The sequence below is a fragment of the Agrilus planipennis genome, unplaced genomic scaffold (genome assembly GCF_000699045.2).
Source record: "Agrilus planipennis isolate EAB-ADULT unplaced genomic scaffold, Apla_2.0 scaffold69, whole genome shotgun sequence".
Lineage (NCBI taxonomy): Eukaryota > Metazoa > Arthropoda > Insecta > Coleoptera > Buprestidae > Agrilus > Agrilus planipennis.
Genome location: NW_020438962.1, coordinates 851,835 through 876,192, shown reverse-complemented (window position 1 = coordinate 876,192; position 24,358 = coordinate 851,835). Strand labels below are relative to the sequence as shown.

The window sequence follows — 24,358 nt, the reverse complement described above, 5'->3', positions numbered from 1 at the left end:
AATAAAAAAAAAAATGCTACTTTTATTTGTTTATTTTGAACGAAAGTCATTTATTTACTTCATTTTATAAAAAAAAGCACACAAAATTCAATTTAATCCTGAATAGTCCTTATAAAAAAATAATTAATTGCCTCACCATGTTCAAAAGTCTTTTAAGGCTTCTTGGAGTCTTCGTCGGGCTGCAGCAACCCTTTCTTCTTGCCTTTTGATGTCCTCGTCCTGTATACTGACAGCTTGTACGAGAGGTTGCTTTGGGTCCAGGAATACTCCAGGGTTCTTATCCAGCGAACTCCTTGAAGCACACTGACCTGTCACTGGTTGTGTAGAGACGTGCAGAGCAGTCGCAACACTCTGTATAATGGTGTCTTCGTTTACGTGGGGGCCAACGGGCTTCAGTCCCTTCGGCAGTTCCATAACCTCAAACTCCGTACCGTCCAAATCGCAAGCTCTGAGACCTTCCAGTCTTTTCTCCCATATTAATTGCTTAGGTTTCTCTTGAATGCCATGTTTAAGGTCAGTTTTCACTTTGCTCTCTTGTGTTTTGTAAACTGTGACCGGCTGTTTAAAAATGGACGCTGTCTGCCGAATCGGGGGCACCAACGAGGCATCATTACGAACGGTCCTGTTATAATACACTGGCTCCACTTTACTAACAGAAAGTCCCTGTTTTTTTAATATATCTTCCCTTTGCCATCGTTTTGGCAAGGAGGCACACTCGTATTTTGTTTTCTCGATTGTAACGTTCATTATTGCTTGGTTAAGTTTTGTTTTGGCAACTGTCAAACGTCAAACTATAAATGTTTTATCGAATCGTACATCGAACGTCGAACAACAAGCTTAAGGTAACAATATTATGTTTACATATCGCGATTCTTCCCCCCTATTTTTTCATTCAATTCACTTTTTGTAAACAATACTATGACGTAGTGTCGGCCATCATTCTTTTCTAATTGTTGCTGTTGTCGGCCATCATTCTTTNATTAAATTAAAAATACGTGGAAAGAAACAAAACGGTGCATTGGATAATTTATTTTTTACAATACAAGTACCTTTTTATTTGTGAAACGCAAAAAAAGTCCCACACTTACCAAATATTTTGCTGAAAACGAAATATAAATTAAGCACTTATTTGGTAAGCCTTAGAATAATAAATCTTGAAAAGAAATAACCAGTGTTAGAAATCCACTCTTTATTGATCAAACTCTCGAGTGTAACAAATCAATACATAAAAATTAAATATTAGAACTTCATTCGGTGCGGGAATTGCGAAGACCTAAGACCGAACATAGCTGACAAGTAAGCAAACAAGACTTTCCTGTCCGGATGCTTTTTAATTGCGGCAATGATGTCTTTATCAACCACCTTTTGATCTGTCTTTCTAACATCACTTACTTTGTACGCCTAGCCACCAACAAAAAATATACTCTACATTAAACAATTAGCGCAAGCACTTTGTCATATATAGTACATAATAAAATAAATCAGTCTTTGCTTTTAATTTTACTTCATTAATAATAATTTATATCAGAGGTGTCCTAAGACGTCATCATAAAAGAATTGAACTTTTAGAAAGCTCAAATTTGAGAATTAAAGGAATCAATGATTATAAAGAGAGAATAAAGAGGACACCTTAATGTTCACGTAAATAACTACTTTCTTTTTATAATAAATCAAAGTGCAACAACTCACCTCTTTTTTAGCAGAAAAGATGTCACCTTCTTCCTTCTTGGGTCTCTTCTTCCTTTCCCTGCGGAAATAGTCATCATTAATGTTCTTAGGAAGTTTGAATCCTTTAAGGTCTATTTTAGTCTTTGTTCCAATCACATAACGTTGGTGGATTCTTCTAAGTGGGCAACCATTTATTAGATAGGGACCTAAGTTAAAAAAAAGAAATAAGCAAAATTGCACTTCGTCTACATAAAAATCTACTGTACCAGTTATTAAAAGCAACCCTGATCTCAGCTGCTTCAGCATAACTACCCTCTTACCCTTGTGGACACCAGCCAGAAGGATAAGTATTGTACCAGGCCTTAAAGACTTGCGTAGGTTACGGGTATGATTTTTAAATAACTGTTTAGATTTTGGTTTCCTAATTCTACAAATTAATCACTAGATTAGCAGTCAAAAGTGCACACAAAATTGAAACTTACTTTTCTTGGGTTGGAAAATAGTTTCTTCGTTTTTTCAAGAACACAATACGTTTTCCACCGTTCTTTTCTCCCCCAATTGGCTTTTCAACAAACAACGGTTTACTAGGTTTCTTTGTAGGCTTAACTTTTTTTCCTACGAATTTGTAAAGGGCTTTCTTATGGTACATACGGGACCTAGAAAACCTATACACGCCATTTCCTAGATTATAATTCCTTGGTCTCGATCTTTTCTTTGCCTTGTTTTTTTCCTTGGCTTCCGGCTTCTTTTGAGCAGGGGCGGCCTTCTTTGCTTCTGTTGGCGCCATCTAAAACACACACTCACTTTACAAGAGAACACTTACATTAAACACATGCATGATTTAAGGTTAGAGTTAAAATCAGTTCACAATATATCGACACAATGTTTCAGAAGTGTCCTAAGGCCTAAGAAAATCATCATTAAAGACACCGTTTATGCAAAATTACATTCGTTTGTTTTTTTTTCTTTTTATGTTTGTTCGTTGCACATTTCCAATACAGGTTAAGTTAGAATGTAGAATTGTTTATCTTTTTTTGAATACAGGCATAAAATATTGTTAAAATATTATAAAAGGATACATAAAAAGCACTTTATAACAAACTCACATTAAAATTCCTTAAATTTACGTTTAGATTGAACGGATTTAAAATATTAATCACATTTTACTTACTTCCTACGGCTAAAAGAATGCGCCGACGCTATTCTATGGTTGTTTAATGGTGGATGTGACGTTTGAGCCGAACAGGATGCTGGGAAATGTCTCCTTTTCAAATGTTTGCCCGCGATAAATTCGATTTCAAATAAAACTTCTGNAAAAAAATAATAAAACAATTACGAGCGAAGACATAAAAGTATATACTTATATAGGCGGTAATGTTCCTGAAAAAATCGTATTTATTTCAGGATCGATTTTTGCCTTTTTTTGTATCAATTAATGAATTAATGGAGAAATAACAAACAGCTCTCTGCAGTCTGTAGGGTGTTGCACATAAAAAAGTAATAACAACATTCAACACACAGCAAAAGTGAAAACCTTATTTTTACCATGTACAAAGTGTATGACATTTTGAAGATAAAAGACGGTCAAAGACTTATTATTCTTTTTTTTTCTTTGTGTGACAAAAAAGAATCGCAAATAAATGTTAACGATAAAAAGAACGTTATTAATTCGATTGTACATAATAACGTTTGCGGTAGTTTATCGTTTTATTTTATGTTCTTGATTTTCTTTTGTCGAATTAATTATTATATTTGTACATAGGTCAATATGAACACTACTTACTATATACTCTTCGTTATTTTTCTAATTTTGTTTTATGTGATAACTGTAATAGATTTCTATAAAAATTTAACACTTCACACAACATCGTACCGATAGTATTTCGTGGTAATATTGACCTAGTTAAGAAAAAAAAAATATAAAAAAAAATTAAAAATTTAATTTAGTTTCATACGAATTTCCCTCGGCATTGACAACTGTCTCTTTGGGTCCTAATTCCAACGTGGGCTCGTTCCTTGGTCCTCTCTGGCTTTTCCTGTCCATGCTCTTTTTTGATCCCCTCAAATTTTGGTCGTTACTCAGATTGGTACTTTGGGTCCTGTTGCCCATGCTGGAAGCGTGCGACGTTAAACTGCTCTGGCTATCGTGTAATTTATTAGACGACGCCCTTTTTGAGTGCTTCTCCCACGTTTGGGACGTGCTGTCCAGCGATGGGTAACCGTTTTCTGACGAGTGACTCGACTTCGAACTGGGCTTTGGTAATGTCACCCGATGGTCGGGTGTCTTAAAATAGGCACCTAAAAGAAAAAATGGTAGAAGTCCGAAAGAAAAGCAAGAAGAATGTCAGCATTCAATTCAATTGTTAAACATAAAAAAAATAACAAAATACTGTTGACTTGGGGTTTCAGTTGTCTTAAGACAACAACGAAATGAAACATTTGATAAAAAACAATATCTCTTTGAACTGCAGCTTTCTATTGTTACGGGACAAGATAGAAGCGAACATTTGATTAAAAAACAATAAAAAACTATAACACAATGTTGTCAACTGTTAAAATAAATAGGAAAGATAGAAAGACAATGAAAAAGAAAAATTAAAATACCCGTTGACGGTCCATTCTGCCTCCACATTTTGAGCCTATGTACAATCTCTCCGAAACTGGGTCTCCTTATGGCCAGTTCTGCCCAGCATTCGACCATGAGGGCGTAACAATAGCTTGGGCACACTTCCGGACATGGGAGCAATTTCCTCGACCGAATCATATTAATCACTTCCTGATTATTATAACCATAATAGGGCTGTACACAAGAAAAAAGAAAAAAATTACTATACCTACCATTATTTTTCAAAAATTATTTTCGTTACAAACCTGCAGACCATAACTATATATTTCCCACAGAACCACCCCGTACGACCATACGTCACTTTCGGTGGTGAATTTTCCATACAAAATCGACTCGGGCGCCATCCATCGTACTGGCAAAAGTGATTTAGACTGAACCCTGTAGTAATCGCAACTGTACATGTCCCTGCTGAGTCCAAAGTCACTTATTTTGACCACCAGGTCTTTGGACACAAGACAATTCCTGGCTGCTAGGTCCCTATGGACGTAATGGTTGTCCGACAGGTACGCCATACCCTGGGCAATCTGGAGGGCTATGTGCAAGAACTGGTCTTGTGTCAAACTCTTCCCTTCTGGGGGAGAGTTGGCGATCAGGAATTCGTGTAAGTCACCCTCGGACATGTACTCGAACAGCATGCACATGGGTTCGTGCTTCACCACTATACCGAGGAGACAGATGATGTTTGGATGCTTCAGTTCTGCTATGAGCTCTATTTCGCGTTGGAAATCGGACTGGGTCTTGGGGGCAGCGTTTTCTTTCAATGACTTGACTGCCACCGTTATTCTACCGCCTTTTGTTTTGAGATCGCCTTTATAAACTTTGCCTGAAAACATCGTCATCGTTCGTTTGATGTTTATAGGGAAAGTAGTAATTTGGGGGCAGTTTTGAAATTCCTTTATGTCTTAAAGGGATGATTATGGAGTGTGGGCTATAAGGGGGTGTTCCTAATGGATTAATTGTGAAGACCAAAAGTCCTTCGTTCATTAGGGTAAAGGCAAAAAATTTTCCACATTGTTCTGGAGTAACCCCAAAGCGTTTTAATGTGGTGGCATCGACAGGACAACAGTTTTTAAGGCTTTAAAGGTTGCTATAGCTTTGGGATTAATTAAAGATATTTTGAAGAGAATTTTGGACAAGGATTGCCCCAAAATCTCTTTAGACATGTGAAGAATGTGAAAGATAATTTATTTTGGAGGTGTTACAGTCCCCGAAGTTCGGGCATTATCTAAAGGGACTTTGGTGGGATATGTGTCGAGGTAAATGTCTACTGGTCGATCTGAAATACGCCAAAAACGTCTTGGACTTGTGGCAAATGAAAGGGATACTATTTTTTGGAAATTTAAAAGCCCTAAGTGTACTGGACCCATTTACATGGATTTTGATTGGAATACTCGGTACTTAGTGTTTTAAAGTTTGTCTCAAAATCTCCTTAGATTTATGGGGAACAAGTACAAAGAATTTGAAAGCCCCCAAAATCTTCTTAAGACCTTTGTAGAAGATAAGACATAATATGTTTTGGAGAAGTTGCAGTTCCCAAAGATCTATAATTACCAAGGGACTTTGGTGGGATGTGTGTCGAGGTAAAGGTCTATTGGTCGATCTGGAACTTACCAAAAACGTGTTGGACTTGAAGTAAATGAAAGAGATGCTATTTTTTTGGAAATTTAGAAGTCCCCAACTGTTTTGGGATTAAAAATATTTTTCAGGAATTTTAAAATGTGCCCATTGTTCTTGGGTTTGGAACGATTTTGCCAAATTTTTTAATAAATAGGATGATGAGAGTTCTTCTAACCTTTTCCGGGGATTTTGGGGATTTAAGGCATTCTAATAAATAAATAATTGGTGACCTAGAAACAATTATAAAAAAACTGTCTTACCAAAAGCTCCTTCACCCAATTCTTCGACAAACGACAGCTCTTTGTACGTATACTGGGGAACACTTTGGAAGCTGAGCTTGGGCATCCCCTGTCCCCGAAGGGAGACGCCCGGAGGGAACGAATTTCCCCTTTGAGGTAGAAGACTGTTCATTTCCATCGGAGAATTTGGACCTGCATTCCCGTAAATGTTTTTGTCCGCGGACGGAATGTTCATGCTTTGTAAATTTGGTTTTTTCGCTTTCCTTTTTTTGTAGCAGAAAATAAAGAGGACCACCAGTACGCAAACCAGGAAGATGACAGCAGTCAGTGCTATGTAAATTCCAATTATCCTGGCGCATTTCGGTAATCCGCAAAGTTCCTTTTTGTTTTGGTCAATGTAACAGAAAGGTTCCATTTCCTTTCCATCGGGATTCCGGCAGAAACTGTGCCCAGAAAGCTCCGGATGTTCGGACAATGGGATGTGAAACTGATGGGACCATCTAATACACTTGCTGCCGGTTACACTGACTTCCTGTACTCCCCTATACAGTTCCCCGTTATCCCAAAAGCAAGTGTCGTCTTCGTTGACGCTATGAGTGCGATCTACTCCCAATCTCAAGCAGAAGAGGGAATTCCTTTCGTTCTCCTCCGGGAGATATTCGCACTCTTCCAATTCGAGAGTCTGCCTAATGACGGGATGCCTCTTCGCAATGGCGTACTCCTTGCTGCACAGTTCGTTCTCGAGGAGTTCGCAATCCTTTTTGCAAATCCTCTGCAAGGACATTGCCAGCTGGTTCCGCAAATCTTTGAACGACTGCTTGTTCTTTTCGGATAGGACTTTGTATTTGTTGATGAAACTTTCTTGGTAATTGTTGACGCTGTTTGCGTCTACGCACAGGGGAAACGCGGAAAAACATAAACTGGGCAACGCGAATTTTTCGCAACTTGACGAAATGTCACTGAAGAGAAATAGGAATTAATGGACAAAAATAGAGTAGGGGGCCGTTAAAGAAAGACATTTGGTATTGAGAGAAAAACAAAAGAAAAAATAAAGGTAGAAAACAATTGATAAAAAAAAACATTTGACTAAAAAACAAAATATTACAATTTCAACTGTCAAAAAATGAATAGAAAATTTGTTTTTGTGAAATGACATTTTAAGTTTTGGACAACTTAAAGGATTGACTTACTTTGATTGCCTGATCACTAAAAATGCATTTTCAAGTTTCTCTTCGATGTTTCTTTGAGTGTAAGGGGGTTGTATGAAAACGTACTTCCCTTCCAAGAAGTTTTTGCATGACTTTCCAACATATAATTGACAAAACGGTTCGCTGCTGTTGTAATACGTTTTTTCCGCAACCGATTTTGACGTCCCATTTTGATCGAAAAGTGCAGGGTTGCCGACCGTTTGCTCGCTAAGGGTTGGCAAAAGGGGTTTGGTTATCGCGGTTATGAGCTCATCCCTGCCCCTTCTGTCAGTGCCCGGGAAGAATGTCGTTTCTGTCATGTCGATCTCGCTAAAATGTGGGGATTATAATTGGGGCGACTGAATTAACGAAGGGGGATGGTAATACTTACCTGTTTTCCCTGATAACGCTATCATCAAAAGTGGTTTTATATGCAGGTACTTTTTCGGGGACGGGACCTAAAAATGGCCCCGGTCTTATACATTGTTTTTATCGTTTTTAACCCCCCACCCCCAGATATGAAACTCACCTATATTGTCTCTGTTTATTTCTAAGAATGCCTGAGTTCTAATTTTGTCGGCGCCATTACTGGCCACGCAATCGTAAATGCCCCTATCAAAATAGTCTAAATTTGTTATCTTTAATCTCGATATGAAAGTGTGAGCATCGGGTTTCTGAAACAATTGAAATTCTATTTCGTTTTCGAAAAACTATTTAGCTAATAATGCGATAATGTCACCTGTATGTTTTTTACAGTAATCCTAGAGTCTTCTGGCAAGTGACCAGAATTTCTGTACCACGTAAAATTAACTTTCGAATTTGTCGAATTAAGGTCAACTAATTTTACTTCGCACTTGAGCTTCAAAGTTTTACCGCTACTTCTTGTTATATTGTTCAATTCTTTTACAAATTGAATGGACCCTGTAAAAAAACAAAAGCGCAATTGTAGAAGAAAACAAATAAATACACGTAAAACAATTCATTTGTTTATTTTCTACCGTTTGAAGAAGAACTTAAACTATTTGGATCTAGATAATCATCCGTGTCACCCTCGTAATCATCGTATTCATCATATTCTGCGTCCGTGGATTTTTCAACTGTTTCGGTCCATATTGTTCCTGAAAAAAAAAAAAAATGATGCCATTGCTCACTATTGAAAACTAGATTTTTCTGATCAACTTTATTTCGTATGTTTCAGGGAACCTTTTGGGGTTCCAAGTGGAGCATGTATGTATGTCTATGATGTGTGGTGTCGTTGGAAAGGTCTAGTAATAAAGAATTTGAAAATACACTTTTAGAAATCGTAAGTGACATACCAGTCAAAAAGTATTCCCAAAAGATTGATTGCTAGTTTCTGAGAAATCTACTAGAAAAAGTGGAAAAGTTAAGCTGGTTTTAAGTTAAAGAAAATCATATTAATTCGCAAACTAGATGAATTTTTCTCTCTGCGATTGGTCTGAAGTGAGTTTTAAAATTGACTTGACTTCGCGCTGAAAATAAGTCAGATAAAATTAGATTTCAAGATATAATAAACATTTTGAGTCTCTCGGTTCAGTTCAAACAGTAATCGGTGCTATAGCAGACGAAAAAAGACATGTAAGCGGTAGAAAGTACGAAAAGTGTACAAAATCATGTTTTCCATTTCGAGTGAAGCACCCACGGACAAGTGGAATAACTTATTTATACGGTATCAAAGAATATTTTCAAGTGATAGAAGAAAGATTTGAGTGTGGATTTTGTTAACTGGGACAACTTTGAGAACCTTGAAGTCTACGAACGAAAATTACGCAAAAACTTGCTAATTAACAAACTAAGAGTGCGTCAGAATTAATGGTTTCGATTTGTTTGTGTTAAAAACGTCAAAATATTTACGGAAATCGCGAAAAATTCGAAACCTGGATTTACAAATGTTTACGTTTCTCGTAATTATCGAATTTAACAGGAAGTTAAACTACGAAAATCACGAAAACAAAGTTGCATAAGTCATAGAATATCAAAAAAAAAAAAAAAACAAAACAGCAACTTGAACCAATCGTTTCAAGAATAACAGTAGCAATTGTTTATTACAAAAAAACAAAAATAAAAAAGTAAAGTAATTTAAAGCAATTGTTTACAAAATAACAAATGAACCACGAATTAAAGCAATAATTTCTACAGAAGTAGAAATCAAAACGAGTAGAGAATGATGAACCAAAAAATATCATCCAACAAGATTAATTACGTATAAAAATGACTTCAATTTTAATAAATCATCTAGAGACAAAACAAATGTTGAAAAATATACGTAAAAAACTGTCAGTGAAAACATTTTTCCAACTGGGACAAAAAACATGTTTTTTTTTCGATCGCCTGTCATTACTTTTACTGAACTTTAAAAACATGTAATGAATACATCGTAATCACTCATTTATGTGCATCAAATAACATTCCATAGTCAATGTGCATAAAAATCATCATGAAGATCATTTACCCATTTGACTATTCTGTGTAGGCATGGGTGTTTGCTATATATTCCAATTCTAACGAAAACAAAAAATGCCTAATCGTAAAATAAACATAACTGTGTTGAGTTAATAAAAAGTGTTTTCTGCGAACATCAAAATGTCGAGTTCGGCCAACATGCTTAGAACGCGTCGAAAAGACACAAACGTAAAACCAAACAGAAGGCAAGTATTAGGCATTACATGCATGTATAAGTAACTTAATGACTGTGTTTATTTATTGTACTAATGTTAAAGCACTTGTGACGTATTGAGTGTGGTTACTATTAATAATATCCTTATGCTAAATTGGCCGAACACTTCCTTAATCCAACACGTCAATTCCTATGATCGATTCATGTCCTTAATATGAATAAAACCTAAAATATGTTTATGGGTTCTTTAAACGCTTCTTATGTCACCATGGTCCGTTATTATTATTAATTTATTTGTTGTCTTAAACTATATGTACATATATTCAGTCAAAATCATCTTTTGAGTCTGGAATGACTCGGAAATTTTTCATAAAAAAAAGAGAAAACATTATTCTTATTAATGTATTATTATCCAGGGGTCAACAATCCGTTTAGAGCAGAAAATATTTTAAGAAATTCATGTACAAATGTACCCACTACGAATCTTATAATCAGTAGGTACCAAAATAATATTCACGTTTTGCAAAATTTATTTTTACTTCAAATAAATGTGGACGTACAAAAGAAAAATACAGTTCGCTTAAAATTGTAGGTAGATGGAAACAGAACTAAAAAATTAGTAAGTAGGCTCAAGAAAATCTACCTATAAATAGACGATATAATAAAAACAAAAACCGCACGCACCTTCTTGAAACGCTTGATTGTCATCAATAGCGAGGCAGTTAGCAGTTTCTTCAATTCTTTCTTTTAAGACAATAAACAGGTGCAAAAATAGCAGTACAGAAACAAAAAAGGCACACCGTGATTCAGCAAGAGTCAAATTTCAGCCGATGTTATACAATGTACATTGTACACGTATTGTATTGTTTTAGAATAATAAAACAAAAGACAGTATTAATAGTTATTTAAAAACAACGCAATGTACTACCTCGACAAAGTTAGATTTATCATTACAAAAATGCACTATAATTTGTCGTTAATTTGCTACCAAATCCAAAAAATTGTCGCACATAGCTTATTTCGAAATGGAAATGGCGTAAACGTATTGTAGGTGCAACAATGTGTAGCTAATTTGTCGTTGAAAGGTGGTACTATTACCCATTTTATCACTCGTCTATTCTCCAGTTGTCCAGCGAAAAACGACTGGAGAGTCTCACTGTAAACGAAACAGAAGTGACGTAGACAAATGCTATAATAAGGGCTATAAGCTGTAGCTAATTTGTCGCTGAAATATGGTACCTTTATCCATTTTGTCGCTAGCCTATCTATAAACTGTTCAGTGAAAAAATAACTGAAGAGTCCCATTGTAAACTTAGCGTATCTCGAAACAGAAGTGGCGTAGACAAATGCTGTAATAAAGGCTATAAGCTGTAGCTGATTTGTCGCTGAAATATGGTAACTTTACCCATTTTGTCGCTAGTCTATTCTGAAACTGTTCAGCGAAAAACAACTAGAGTCCCACTGTAAACGAAACAGAAGTGACGTAGAGAAACACTGTAATAAGGGTAATAAACTATATCTAATTTGTCAGCGACAAATTAGCTACAGCTTATAGCCCTTATTAGAGCATTTCTTTACACCGTTTCTGTTAAAAGATACGCCATGTTGTCGTATGTCTCTGTACAACATGTGAATAAAGTAGCGACAAAACAGGTAAAACTACCATCTTTCAATGACAAATTAGCTACAGTTTATAGCTCTTATTAGAATATTTCCCTACTCCGCTTCTGTTAAAAGATACGCTATGTTTATAATGCGATTTCCCAGTCGTATGAAGCTGAACTTGTGAATACAGTAGCGACAAAACTGGTAGATGTACCATCTTTCAGCGACAAATTAGCTACACCTTATAGCCCTTATTAAAGTAATTGTTTGTGTCACTTCTGTTAAAAGATACGCAATGTTTATAGCGAGACTTCGCAGTCTTATGACGCTAAATTTGTGAATACAGAAGTGACAAAACTGGTAGAAGTACCATCTTTCAGCGACAAATTAGCTACATCTTATAGCCCTTATTAAAGTAATTGTTTGTGTCACTTCTGTTAAAAAATACGCTACGTTTATAGCGAGACTTCGCAGTCGTATGACGCTAAATATGTGAATACAGAAGTGACAAAACTGGTAGAAGTACCATCTTTCAGCGACAAATTAGCTACATCTTATAGCCCTTATTTAAAGTAATTCTTCGTGTCACTTCTGTTAAAAGATACGCTACGTTTATAGCGAGACTTCGCAGTCGTATGACGCTAAATATGTGAATACAGAAGTGACCAAACTGGTAGAAGTACCATCTTTCAGCGACAAATTAGCTACATCTTATAGCCCTTATTTAAAGTAATTCTTCGTGTCACTTCTATAGTGCGATTTCCCAGTCGTATGACGCCGAAATTGTAAAAAAAGTAGCGACAAAACAGGTAGAACTACCATCTTTCAGTGACAAATTAGCTACAGTTTATAGCTCTTATTAGAATATTTCTCTACTCCGTTTCTGTTAAAAGATACGCTATGTTTATAGCGAGACTTCGCAGTCGTATGACGCTGAACTTGTGAATACAGTAGCGACAAAACTGGTAGAAGTACCATCCTTCAGTGACAAATTAGCTACAGCTTATATCCCTTATTAGAGTATTTCTCTATGCTATTTGTGTTTAGATGGACGCTATGTTTAGAGTGCAATTATCCAGTCGTTTTCCGCTGAACAGCTGAAGACCAGATTAGCCACAAAATTGGCAAAAGAACCATCTTTCAGGGACAAATTAGCTACAGTTCTTTAGAGTATGCCATTTCTGTTAAAAGATACGTTATGTTTATAGTGCTACACTTGAATAGCTTGAGAATAGACTAGCAACAAAACTGACAAAAGCACCATATTTCAGCGACAAATTAGCTACAATTTACAGCTTTTATTATAGTATTTGTTTAATGCCATCTTGGATGTTCTCCAGTCGTTTTTCGTAGGACATATGCATAAAAGCACTGCCTTACAGCGACAAATTAGCTGTAACGTGTAGCCCTAATTATAATATTTGAGACAGGCTATGTTTTTGGATACCATTTCTAGGCATATGTAGGTTTTAAGTAGGTCAAAAAACTCTTATGAATTCAACTCCTTTACACAATTATGGCATATACTTACTAGAATACAATAGGTAATATTGTCAAACAAATAAACTTAGTGTACTTTTAGCATGCATTTACAAATGGGTTTTGTTCTGATTCCAAAGAAGTTACCTATAGTCAGCAGCACCAGATTTCAATTGTTTATTAACCATTTTTACAAAAACAAAACAGCATTTTTAAGAAGACTGTACATTGAACATTTGTATACAAAACATTTTTTTGCTGCTATGTTGATTTTGCGTTTATTTTAGATCAAATTCCTGAAATACCTCTCAAGTTCTTTCGCGTTTTTTATAAAAAATTGAATTGTTTGGTGTTATTTTAAGCGTAATTTTCAACTAATAGTAAGAAGTACTTTATAGCTTTATTATAAACAAATATTTTAGAGTTTATTTCAATCGTAAATTATTTCGTATGCTCACGAGGAGTTAAAATAAATTAATTTTAAATATACACTGGCAACGTCTAAAAATAAATAAATTTTAGAGTCAAGCCCAAAATATCTTTATTATCATTAATATTCTAATCAAATTTGATTGAATTGACTTTTGATTTTTGCGATTTATAAAATTCCAGATTGGATCGAAAATCTTCCCGCGGGATGATCTTTGAGAACGAAGAACTGAGATTAAAGACTATAAATATAAATGCAGAAGTGGAGAGAGGTACGTACAAATGTTATTTGTAAACTCCATTAAAATTTCACAGGAATAAGTAAGAAAAAAAAAAAGGAACACTTTTAATATGCTACAAAACTGTTAAAATTTGGGTCAATCTCGCAGTTAAATTATTTATAATTGACCATTAAATCTGAAATAACCCGATACTCTTATTAAATTGAAAATGTTACTAAAACACTTACTTGAATAGTTAAATAGAAACCCATTGTTAATTTTTTTTAACAGGACAAAACGACATCAAAAAATTAAAAAGGGAGAACGACCAGCTGAGAAGGGAGATTTGGTATTTAAGGGACGAATATGATAAATTGGATAAACTTCTTAGAATGAAGCAGCTTCAGTACATTTCTTCGTCTTCCACCAGTTGCAGTAGCGATAGTGTAAGTCATCGAAAGATTTTAGAACAATATGATGTTTGTATAAAAAAAAAAGAAAGTCGGAAAAATAAAAGAACAAAAAAAACAATTGGGCTAATAAAACAAATGAAGAAAAGGCGATTTTTTTTAATTTACACATTAAAAAGTGTACTGCACTGTTTATTTTATTGTTGTGGATTAAAGGCTTAATAAAAATTTTGAAATGATTAGACTTGTAATGATGCAGAGCCCCGGCTACACTTAACGTAATAAAAGTATCTATAAACATTAGAAATGTGGCTATATTGAAGAAGCAATTAAATAAGTAACTAGAGAACTTGTTGAAATAAATTAAGTTGTACCCAGTGACTGATGTATCAACAGAGAAAATCGATAATTTTAGAAATTTATGGTTTTCTAAATATTTGCTGGCAAACATGTTCATTTCTTAACGTTAAATAAAAAAAGACTTCAAACCACGACTATGCAGAATTTGAAATAAAATAAAACAAAAGACGATTTTTTTTTGTTTTGGCTGAAATCGGATCCTATTAAGTACGAATGAAACAATATAAATAACTACTTGAATACATTAGTATATTATTTGGTTCACGAACTAATTTTACTTCACTATTTATAAATAAATTGTTGGACGATGTTTTTCTGTTCATTCTTTAAGTTTTCGTGAATGTGTAAAGATGTAACAACATTTTTTCCTTCGTGAATGTGTAAAGATGTAACAACATTTTTTCCTTCAGGATTCCTGCAGTTCGTGTACCGAAGAAACGGAAGAAATAGAAATGTCTCAAAACCTTGCCAATGTCCAAAAAACCTCCATGGGGAACTTCCACAAGGAGTTCGATCATTTATCGGTGGTGCCGGAAGAAAATTCAGCCGAAAACTCGGAAAGAAATTCCTCCTCTAACCGCGGATCTTCCTGTAACGACCAATGGGACAAGGACGTCATCAAACCCGATCAGAGTTATCCTTACTACGAGAACCTTTCGTCCAAAAAAGATTCTTCTAGTAACAGCTTCTTCCCACAAATTCTGCCCAATCAACATTACGAAGAAGCTTCAAACAACCAATTCCTTGGATTGGAACAGCCCAATCAAAATTTGGAAAACGACCAGCTACATCTAAACCTGTGCGTGGGCCAAAATCTGAAGAACTCTTTGCAAAGCGGCAGGGAGAACCTTTTGGACAACTCCCTTCCACAGTTGCTAAGACAGAACATGGCGGAAGATCGTCAAAAGTTTTTTGGCATTCGATACTACGAAAATTTGTCTTTCTACGATAACGAAGCGGACCATTTTTCGAATTTGGAAAACGCAAACAGGCTGCCCATATTAGAAAAATCAGGCACAGACCTTATTGCCAAAACAGATAACAAAGACTTCGTAAGCCAGAGAAGTCACAGTTCATTCAGCAACGGCGGCAATTTAGAAGAACTACTGAACGACATAGAAACCATATCCCAAGACATACTCAAAATATCAAACGTCCAAAAAAGGACAAACGAAGAGAACGAAAACGAAAACTATAACGAAACGTTAAATGTCGAACATCTTAATTTCCACGTTGCCCAAAACCATACAAACGAAAGAAAAAGCTCTCTCGATACCCAAGACAGTTCTTACAAGAGCCAGTTGAATCTCATCGTCATGCCAACCCCGATGCCTCTCATAGGGGTCGAAAAATACAAACAACTGCAAAGGAGTTGTGAAAGTTTGGGATCGCAGACTTTGGACAACCTTTCAGCGTCAAAATCGAACCTGAAAATCCTGGATGAAACCTTAGATCACCCCGCCATTCTAAATCAAGAACTAAAGTGCAGTGAAAATGTCCAGCCTTTTGTGCCAGTGCCCCCATTGTGCCCAGGAACTTCTGCCCAAGAAATACGAAGTCCAAATATCAATCAGATGTCTAGGCCAAGGCGCCCTGATACCCCACCCAAATTTAGCACGTTTAAAGGAGGTTTTTCTCCACTCCTTACAACCCCGGAAATAACTAGTGGGCTATCTCAAAACGGGCCTGACTTGTCTTCTCAGTTAGATATCAAAAAATCTCCATTTTACTTCGGAAATTACGAAAATCAAGCATTTAGTTTGGAAAATATCCAAGAAGACCTTCATTCCATCAACATTTGCTCCAACACAACAGAGCAGATTGTACCATCTGGGTTAGGATCCTTGCTCACCGCAGAAAATGACGAGAATCAAAAGATAGTCTCCCAAAACGCAGAAAAAGCCGAAACAGTTGCGGAAACCAAACCTGAAACAAAACCTCCCGAAGAAACCAAAACTCCAAAGCTTAGTATACGAAGAAAAGTTTCCATACACTTCAAAGGTAAAAAGGACAAAAAGAATCAAAGCCAGATCAACGTAAATACTGATTCGAAACCACCTTCTGGTGGGGAAACCAAAAAGTCCCCCTTTTTCGACATAAAATTCCAAACTGAACTCAAAAACGACAAGAAAGCAACCCCCAAGTTGGAACCAAAGACCCCAAATGTGGAACCGAAAACTCCAACAAGTGCAGACTCCAAATGTTCAACTGGAGAGAACAAGAACTCCACCTGCGACACCAAAAGTTCCAATTCCGATCCAAAAGCTTCTTCTGGCGAACAAAAGAGTTTGACACCGAATGGCGAAACAAAAGATGGCAAAACAAATGACCAAAAACAAAGGAAAAGCTCGTCGGCAAGTCCAGAACATGGCAAACATAAACATGGGAAAGGAGACTCGAAAAAATGCCACAAGAAACACAAAAAAAGTGAAAAATTGCGGCATCGTAAGGGTTCCCTGACAACGGACAGGATTCTAAGGGAGAGAAGCTTCTCAGTCTGCACTGATAGGTCCCTTGACCACAGATTAGGACTTGGTTATGGCTTTGGGTTATATGACGATTTAAGTGACAACAGGAGCAGTGATAGCAGTTGTGACTCGAACATGAGCAAAAGCAGAAAGATTTCGGTTATTTCAAACGTACCATCTTCAGGGAAAATCCCTTGGTGTGGATGTTGGGGTAATGGCTGTTTATGACGATAGACTCACATACATGTTAAAATTTATGTGTGTAATAATAATTTTTTTATAAAACTTAAAAATATGTGCAGTATTACATTAAATGCATCAAAAATTAATTTAAACAGTGTAATTTATACCAATAATATTAAAATACGCAGCTAGGTACATAGGTAAATAAATTTTTCCAAAAAAATATCTTTGGGTGTTTTGTTTTCATTATAATAATGAATAAATTAAAATAAAACTTCGCCAAAATATAATTGCAAATAGAAAACAATTGAGGACAAACATTGACGTTCCTGGGAGTATCCACCAATAGGTAATCAACGTAGAATTTTAATTAAAATAATCAACGTTCATATTTATTTTATATTATGCACCATTGTACTTTACGTATATTGTATGCTAATTAATAAATTGCTAACGTGCAAAACAAACACAACGTTTAGAACTACAACGCTGTGTTTTGATGAAACAAACTTAATGGTCTTGGCTCATTTGTAATTATAGCGTATTAATTATGAATTATAATTATATTAAAACAAACAAAACACTGTGGAACATCTGTCAATTGTTTTTAAATGAATGCTGGTAGTGTTAATTAGAAGTTAGTAAATTATGCACAGGATATTGGGACAATAATAAAAAGATGCATTACAGCACGAAAGTAGGACATATTCGATTGAAATTAATTAGAACTTACCATTAATGAAGAGGGAGAAAAGTAGTCCAAGTGTCCAAATGTTCAATGAAAGGGGACACATCTTATTTCTAATTTCTAAATTTAGCTTACGAACTATTCAGTCTTGATTTAATTTCGATAAAAAAACTAAAAAACCATCACTAAAAAACGGATCGTATTCTACATTATTTCGAAACTTGGACGCGAAAATTAATCACTCGGTTTGCTCTTGTTTCTCGTAAAAAATTATGGGAGATCAAGCAACTGTTATCAGTGGAACATAATGACCCTTTATTTCCGAATAGTTGTTTCATAAACATTTGTTTTTTATGTCTTTTTTTATGAATAAAACGTCACTACACCTCCTTCCACTAATAATTATCAACTACTATTAATTTTTAGGTTAGAAAACATAACCGAGTAGTGGCTACATAACAGCCTAGGGAAAGCTATTGGGTGTGGCTTCATATTTTTACAAAAAACATGAAGAAATCCAAAATGTTTGAATTAATACTAGAATAGTATAAAAAGTTAGTGTTGGTTAATGAAAAATAAGTAGAAAATAATTTTAATTGATGTATCATCACAAACTTTAACTATAAGCCCTAGAAATAGAGTTTGAGGAAATATTCATTAATAGACACAAAGGAGGAGGGTTTTAATCTGTAAAGGAGTGAAATAGGGGACCAAAGTTTCTGTGACACATAAGGAGATAAGTTTGATACCGCAAGTGCTTCTGGGTATATCAAAATGGAGTTTGAACGCCATATTGTACCCAACATACAGACGAATAGGTCTTTGTTTTGAAATATTTTGCAATTATAAATCGTTTATTGGGGTCTAGAATGCTTTTTAAAAAGGCATTTCTACCAAGAAAGACAAAAATCAAAAAAACATTCCAATAATAAACAAATTAATAAAATATAGTTAGGAATTTTAATCGACAATACTATACACAATAACAACAAAGAATATAAATATAATTTCCAAAAAACGGCAACCAATCAATTAATTATAAATTAATAAAATCCTACAAACGGACAGCACGTTTACAAACAAGAGAAAAAAACGACTCATAAAATTAATTGAGGCTACAGTTATCGTTTATTTGTGATATTTTCGCTAATAAAATGAATGCTTTATTAATTCTTATATTTTTTACACATTTCTAGCACATTAGGTGATGACAGTTGGCTCCTCTCTGCCTGTAAATTCTTTCAGTTTCGAAATTTGCAAGCCAATATTAACTAAGGGCTTTAGCATAGCCTAAAATCATCAAAAAAATAACTAAGCATCAATTAAATACGGAAAAACATTTCGAATTTTACCTGCGCATCCGCAGTGACATTTTCTTTTTCATAACTGTCGATGTAAACTCTTATGGTGGCTCCACTACTTCCGGTTCCTGAAAGCCGGAAGATCAAACGGGAACCGTCTTCAAATAATATTCTTACACCCTGTAATTAATTGTTTTTAATATACAAATAAAAAATACACATCACAATTAAATCTGACCTGGTTCATTGCTTCGCTATTGTCTATGGGGTCGGTGTACGAGAAGTTGTCCATTTTTTTGATTTTATATTGCTTACCACTGTCGCTGAACGATTTGCCAACAATTTCCCCGGTTTTTATGAGACCTTCCAAATGCTGCATCATATCACTGGCCGCATCGCTTTCGCACTCTTCATAATCGTACCTACGAGAAAGATACAATCAGTACATCTTATCAAAAACCCATCAAAATGCGAATTTAATTAACCTAGTGAAGTAATTCCTTCCGTACAGCTGCCAGTGCTCCTTAAGGATATCTTCCACTCCTTTTCTCTTGTATTCAATGACTGATAACCACGCCAGAACTGCCCAAATACCGTCTTTCTCACGAATATGATCAGAGCCAGTCCTGAAAATCAAAAAAGGTGACGATAACGTTTCCTTTTCACCTTTAGAGGTCATTAAAATGTCACGCTACCACACGAGGGGGTAAGGTGGAGGATCCTGCTGCAGCGTTACGAAATGTGACACCTGAGGGGAAGGATCTTGGGGTACGTGACGTGACAAGGGGGGAAGGAGGTATACGACCTGCGTAACAAAACATGACAAGTCAATAAGGGGAGCAAATTACCCTTAATTTGTACGGAACCCCAAAAAGAAAGAAGGACACTATTTTTTCGTACCCGAAACTTTCTTCGCCACACAGAGACAGTCTGCCTGCGTCCATGAGGTTCCCAAAATATTTCCATCCCGTGGGAACTTCGAACATTTCCTTGTTCAGTTTTTGAGCGACCCTGTCGACTGCAGCGGCCGTGGGCATGGACCTGGCGAACCCATGCACCCCGTTCTTTTTAAAATAGGGAATGCATTCCAAATTGTTCGCCAAAACGGCTAAGCTGTCGCTGGGAGTCACGAAAAATGCCCGTTTACCAATTATCATGTTACGGTCCTGCCAAATGAACACAGAGGGAGATTAAGGAACAATATGTTAATTATTGTGTAATATTTACCCCATCTCCGTCGAAAGCTGCCCCAAAATCGAAACTTTCGTTGTTTTTTACGGAATCTACGAGGTCTTTTGCATAGGTGAGGTTGGGATCAGGGTGGATTTCCCCGAAATTGTCCAGGGGGATGTAGCGCACAGCACTATCTTGTCCCGAATTTAATTCATCCAGAAATATTCTTTTTACATAAACACCAGTAACTGTAAAACATCAAAAAGTTAAATCACTAATTTTAGATCGACTTTTTTATCGTCCTTTACCCCCGTTCATGGAGTCAATGAGGACATTGAAGGGTGGTTGTCCATCTGTGCCTCGTATTAAAGTTTTCAACTTGGGAAAGTCGAAAATAGACTTCATAAGTTCTACATAATTATCGGTGGGGTCGATCACTTCAACGGTAAATTCCTTCCCGTCAACCTATTCGAAGTAAGGGTTGAAATAATTAATGTTTTTCTTATCTTTGATTAATTATTATACCTGAAAACTGTGGGTGCCAATTTCCTGAAATTCGCAATCCAGATCATGTACAATTTTGTATTGTTTTATTGTCGTTGTAAGATCATAAATTCTGTGAGAAAGATGGTCGGGGGCTGGGCCCCCATTTTCAATGTTGTATTTTATACCAAAATCATTCCTTATACCGCCAGGATTGTGGGAAGCAGTTAAAACGATCCCCCCTTTAAAATACACATGTATATAATTTTTTAGTAATACATAATTAGTATCTAATTAAGAATTGAGAAATTATTTTTACCCAATACTTTGTAAGTCCTTATCAGACTCGAAACAGCGGGGGTTGATAGGAGACCTCTCTGACCAATAATGAGTTTGCTTACCTGTAAATATTATTAATTTGATTAAAATTGAAATGTTATTCAAAACTTCAAAACAATATGGGCTATGAAATGGCCCATGAGATTCTAAATTACCTCTAATGAGAAAAAATAACAATGACTCGATTTAAAAATATGATTTTAAAAAACACATTAGGAGTAATTTACAATAAAGTATTAGTAATATATTGCGTAGTTTTATAAGAAAAATTAAAAATACAAAAGGTTATCTATTTATTCTGATAATGAGGTTACAAGTAGTTAGTATTTATCGGCGTTAATTCTTTTTTAATCCACTTTATGCGGTACAAACATGAAATTTCTATTAACAAACATTTCGTTCAATCAAACATGTATTCATAACTAATTTATTTACAACTTGAGATAAAGCAATTTAGATAAAGTCGGTGTTCTATTTTGCTTATAAGATTACGTACGTTTCGTAAACTGAAATAATTTCATTTAAATAATTTAAAAAAGTCAAATTTTAATTAATTATTAAACTATTTGAATAAAAAGTATAAAGTTGGGCTGATTTTAGTGGTTTAAGTTAGGCCACACATTATACACTCAAGAGTAGCGCGAAATTTAAAAAACTTACCCCATTAGCTGCGGCGATTTTGATGGTGAGTCTTATGCATTTCGTGGTGTAATATCGTCCATCACCACCGAGAACGAGGGTAGAGCCCTGAAGTTTCTCCCCTTGCGCATCTAATAAACACTGAATGAAATTCTCTGTGTAATTAGGTTCCATAAAAACTTTAACTTTTTTTCTAAGCCCACTAGTCCCTGGCTTTTGCCCTTCGATAGGGGTTGTAGGAACAACCACGGAAGTAAGGCTCATGTTTAATAATATAAATAAATCTGAAACTACAAAACAATTTACAGTCAGACACTTGCACAATGTAATTAGAGGATTGCTACATGCAAACACCCTGTACAATACAACTTACCTGAAAAACAATTTCTTTATTTAATTATAAGTATATTTACTACCTGTTTTATGAATTAATTTTATGTAGGTAGATATAAACAAAAATTTGAGTAAAATTTGTAAGGTTAGATCACACACACACTACCGTTATTAATGGTTGTAACTTATTGCTGGCAGAAACGCTAACATAAACCGAACTAGGCGACTTTTTTCAAAACAATAAAATCTTATCCATGCAGTAAAATTGCAATAACAATTGACTGCAATTACTTTCAACTAGATTCCCTTACTTTCAGCTTAAACTCTGTTCAATGACAAATAGGACATTGACACGCGCATGCGGTTATTATTTTATATCGTAATTAACCTTTACCGCTTTTTATTTAAACACTTTTATTGAATGCCAATCTATTTCTTAATAAAAAGCAATTAACTTTCATGAGGCATGTAATACCTGCTAAAATAACTACGATTACTATAAAAGCATATCTACTGCAATATCTGGCAATTCAAACCAATTAAAGTCATTAAAATGCCTGAATCATGTTATTTTACAGGTTTTCGTGATAACAAATGGATGAAAATTTTCTCTACATAACAATTAGGGCTTCTAATTACTAATTATTGCAAATAACTTTCTGTATAAGGCAAGAATTACGACTTATGCTATCAGCAAACAAATTAGGTGTAGATTGGGTTGCATAAGAAGTGTGTCTATACAGGCAATAACATGTAAAAAGATTTTTTTTATTTAATTTAAAATTGTATATTGCTTTTTATAATTGAAAATAAATTTAAATAACAAGAACTTTGATATTTAATTTTGCTGTACATGTAGGAAGTCATTTTATTTATTTATAATTACATACAATTTTCATAAAACCTTAAGGAATTGTTATTTATGTCCAAAAGAATAATTAAATATTTTTTTAACAAACAAAGTGTGATATTTTTATTATATTAATAAATATGACCAATTTGATACTTCAACTGTTTACCACTTTTGCGAATTTGTTCAAATGCATGACAAATCTCTTTGATTAATAATTAGACGATGTAAATGTACTGTAGAATTGTATTTTAATGCATCAAACATGTGTTTCACCACATGTTAGATTTTTATTTCAAAACGCTTCGACTGCTTCGTTTTTACATCATCTAGTGGTATCCTTTTCCACATCAGTGTGATTCCCATTTGGTAACATTTTTATAACACAAAACTAATTAGAATAGAGAAGCATTTTGAATAAACGACTGCCACCTATCTCATATTACAAAATTTCAGTGGTTTAAAAGCTAAAGATAATTCGTAGAATCAGAATTAATCAAAAATTGAACTTAATAGGAATGTAATTAAATGGTTAAAAGGTGCAAAAGAAACGTAAATTTTGTGTTTCTTGTTTTGTGCATAATTTTATTTTAGGTAAGTTTAGATTTATATTTTAAGAATATCCATTTTTTTTAACTAAATTTATCTTTCTAATTATTGTTATCCCATTTTCATATTAACTAATGTACGTATGCATGAACAAAGAGTACTAATTTAGTAAGTTTTGATAAGTGACTATTATGTAAAAAAGTGCATAAAATCTCATGGTACCAGCGGTTTTTAAGTGCGATGCCAAATAGGTAATTTCCGGCGTAATCTTTTTAAAATACATCAAATAATTTAAACATAAAAAAGCGCACCTAAAATTATTGAGAGATGAAGGTAATTTAATAAGTTTTGATTAGTGATTATTATGTAAAAAAGTACGTAGAATCTCATGGTACCAACGGTTTTTAAGTGCGATATCAAATAGGTACATTCCGGCATAATTTCTCTAAAATATATTAAATAATTTAAACATAAAATAGCGCACCTGAAAGTATTGAGAGATGGAATTTATTTACTAAGCTTTAATTAGTGATTATTATGTAAAAAAAATACGTAGAATCTCATGGTAGCAACGGTTTTTAAGTACGATGCCAAATTTTACCATGTTAGATTAAAGGGTTTTCTATTTTCAATAGTCATTTGTTAATTTGTCTTAGTTTAACATTTTGATCTAATATATATTTAATGATTGAGCAAATAAATGTTTGTATTTTAAAATTGTCTGGTAGTTTTATTTGTTTCACAAACCAAAGGCGTTAAGTAATATTGGCGTTTGGGTGGGTTGGTGAAAGTGATTGACATTTAGTTTCTGATAAGAGTGTCTGTTTCTGCGGATAATGCTATAAGAAAAACAGGATGTTGGACTGAAATTAGAGG

General features: G+C 34.7%; 5 protein-coding genes across 6 annotated transcripts; 1 reads left to right on the top strand and 4 right to left on the bottom strand.

Annotated features, from left to right (window-relative positions):
- Positions 1–55: 55 nt before the first annotated feature.
- On the bottom strand, positions 56–960 carry LOC108735888 (methyl-CpG-binding domain protein 3). The gene has a single exon (XM_018468104.2). The coding sequence runs from the start codon at positions 745–747 to the stop codon at positions 142–144; it is 606 nt and encodes a 201-aa protein (XP_018323606.1). The 5' UTR covers positions 748–960; the 3' UTR covers positions 56–141.
- Positions 961–1,172: 212 nt separating this feature from the next.
- On the bottom strand, positions 1,173–2,947 carry LOC108735893 (60S ribosomal protein L6). Of its 2 annotated transcripts, none has more exons than XM_018468112.2 (5): positions 2,840–2,947; positions 2,151–2,455; positions 1,935–2,095; positions 1,690–1,874; positions 1,173–1,401 (listed from the first exon to the last, which is right to left on the bottom strand). In XM_018468112.2, exons 2-5 carry the CDS (start codon positions 2,453–2,455, stop codon positions 1,240–1,242), a joined length of 813 nt encoding a protein of 270 aa, XP_018323614.1. In that variant the 5' UTR covers positions 2,840–2,947; the 3' UTR covers positions 1,173–1,239. The 2 variants fall into 2 exon arrangements, with proteins under 2 accessions (XP_018323614.1, XP_018323613.1); XM_018468111.2 differs by having other exon boundaries at positions 2,775–2,885.
- Positions 2,948–3,266: 319 nt separating this feature from the next.
- LOC108735797 (tyrosine-protein kinase transmembrane receptor Ror-like) lies at positions 3,267–18,232 on the bottom strand. The gene is made up of 10 exons (XM_025975178.1): positions 17,861–18,232; positions 8,336–8,455; positions 8,077–8,258; positions 7,867–8,011; positions 7,729–7,795; positions 7,341–7,667; positions 6,172–7,109; positions 4,540–5,117; positions 4,273–4,468; positions 3,267–3,966 (listed from the first exon to the last, which is right to left on the bottom strand). Exons 1-10 carry the CDS (start codon positions 17,919–17,921, stop codon positions 3,599–3,601), a joined length of 2,982 nt encoding a protein of 993 aa, XP_025830963.1. The 5' UTR covers positions 17,922–18,232; the 3' UTR covers positions 3,267–3,598.
- LOC108735892 lies at positions 8,492–17,321 on the top strand. The gene is made up of 4 exons (XM_018468110.2): positions 8,492–10,003; positions 13,669–13,757; positions 13,998–14,152; positions 14,887–17,321. Exons 1-4 carry the CDS (start codon positions 9,939–9,941, stop codon positions 17,170–17,172), a joined length of 2,595 nt encoding a protein of 864 aa, XP_018323612.1. The 5' UTR covers positions 8,492–9,938; the 3' UTR covers positions 17,173–17,321.
- Positions 18,233–18,920: 688 nt separating the features above from the next.
- Positions 18,921–22,439, bottom strand: LOC108735889 (phosphoglucomutase). The gene is made up of 11 exons (XM_018468105.2): positions 22,124–22,439; positions 21,772–22,040; positions 21,092–21,173; positions 20,815–21,014; positions 20,598–20,754; positions 20,344–20,537; positions 20,017–20,282; positions 19,602–19,742; positions 19,355–19,538; positions 19,168–19,296; positions 18,921–19,105 (listed from the first exon to the last, which is right to left on the bottom strand). Exons 2-11 carry the CDS (start codon positions 22,012–22,014, stop codon positions 19,016–19,018), a joined length of 1,686 nt encoding a protein of 561 aa, XP_018323607.1. The 5' UTR covers positions 22,015–22,040; positions 22,124–22,439; the 3' UTR covers positions 18,921–19,015.
- Positions 22,440–24,358: the final 1,919 nt, after the last annotated feature.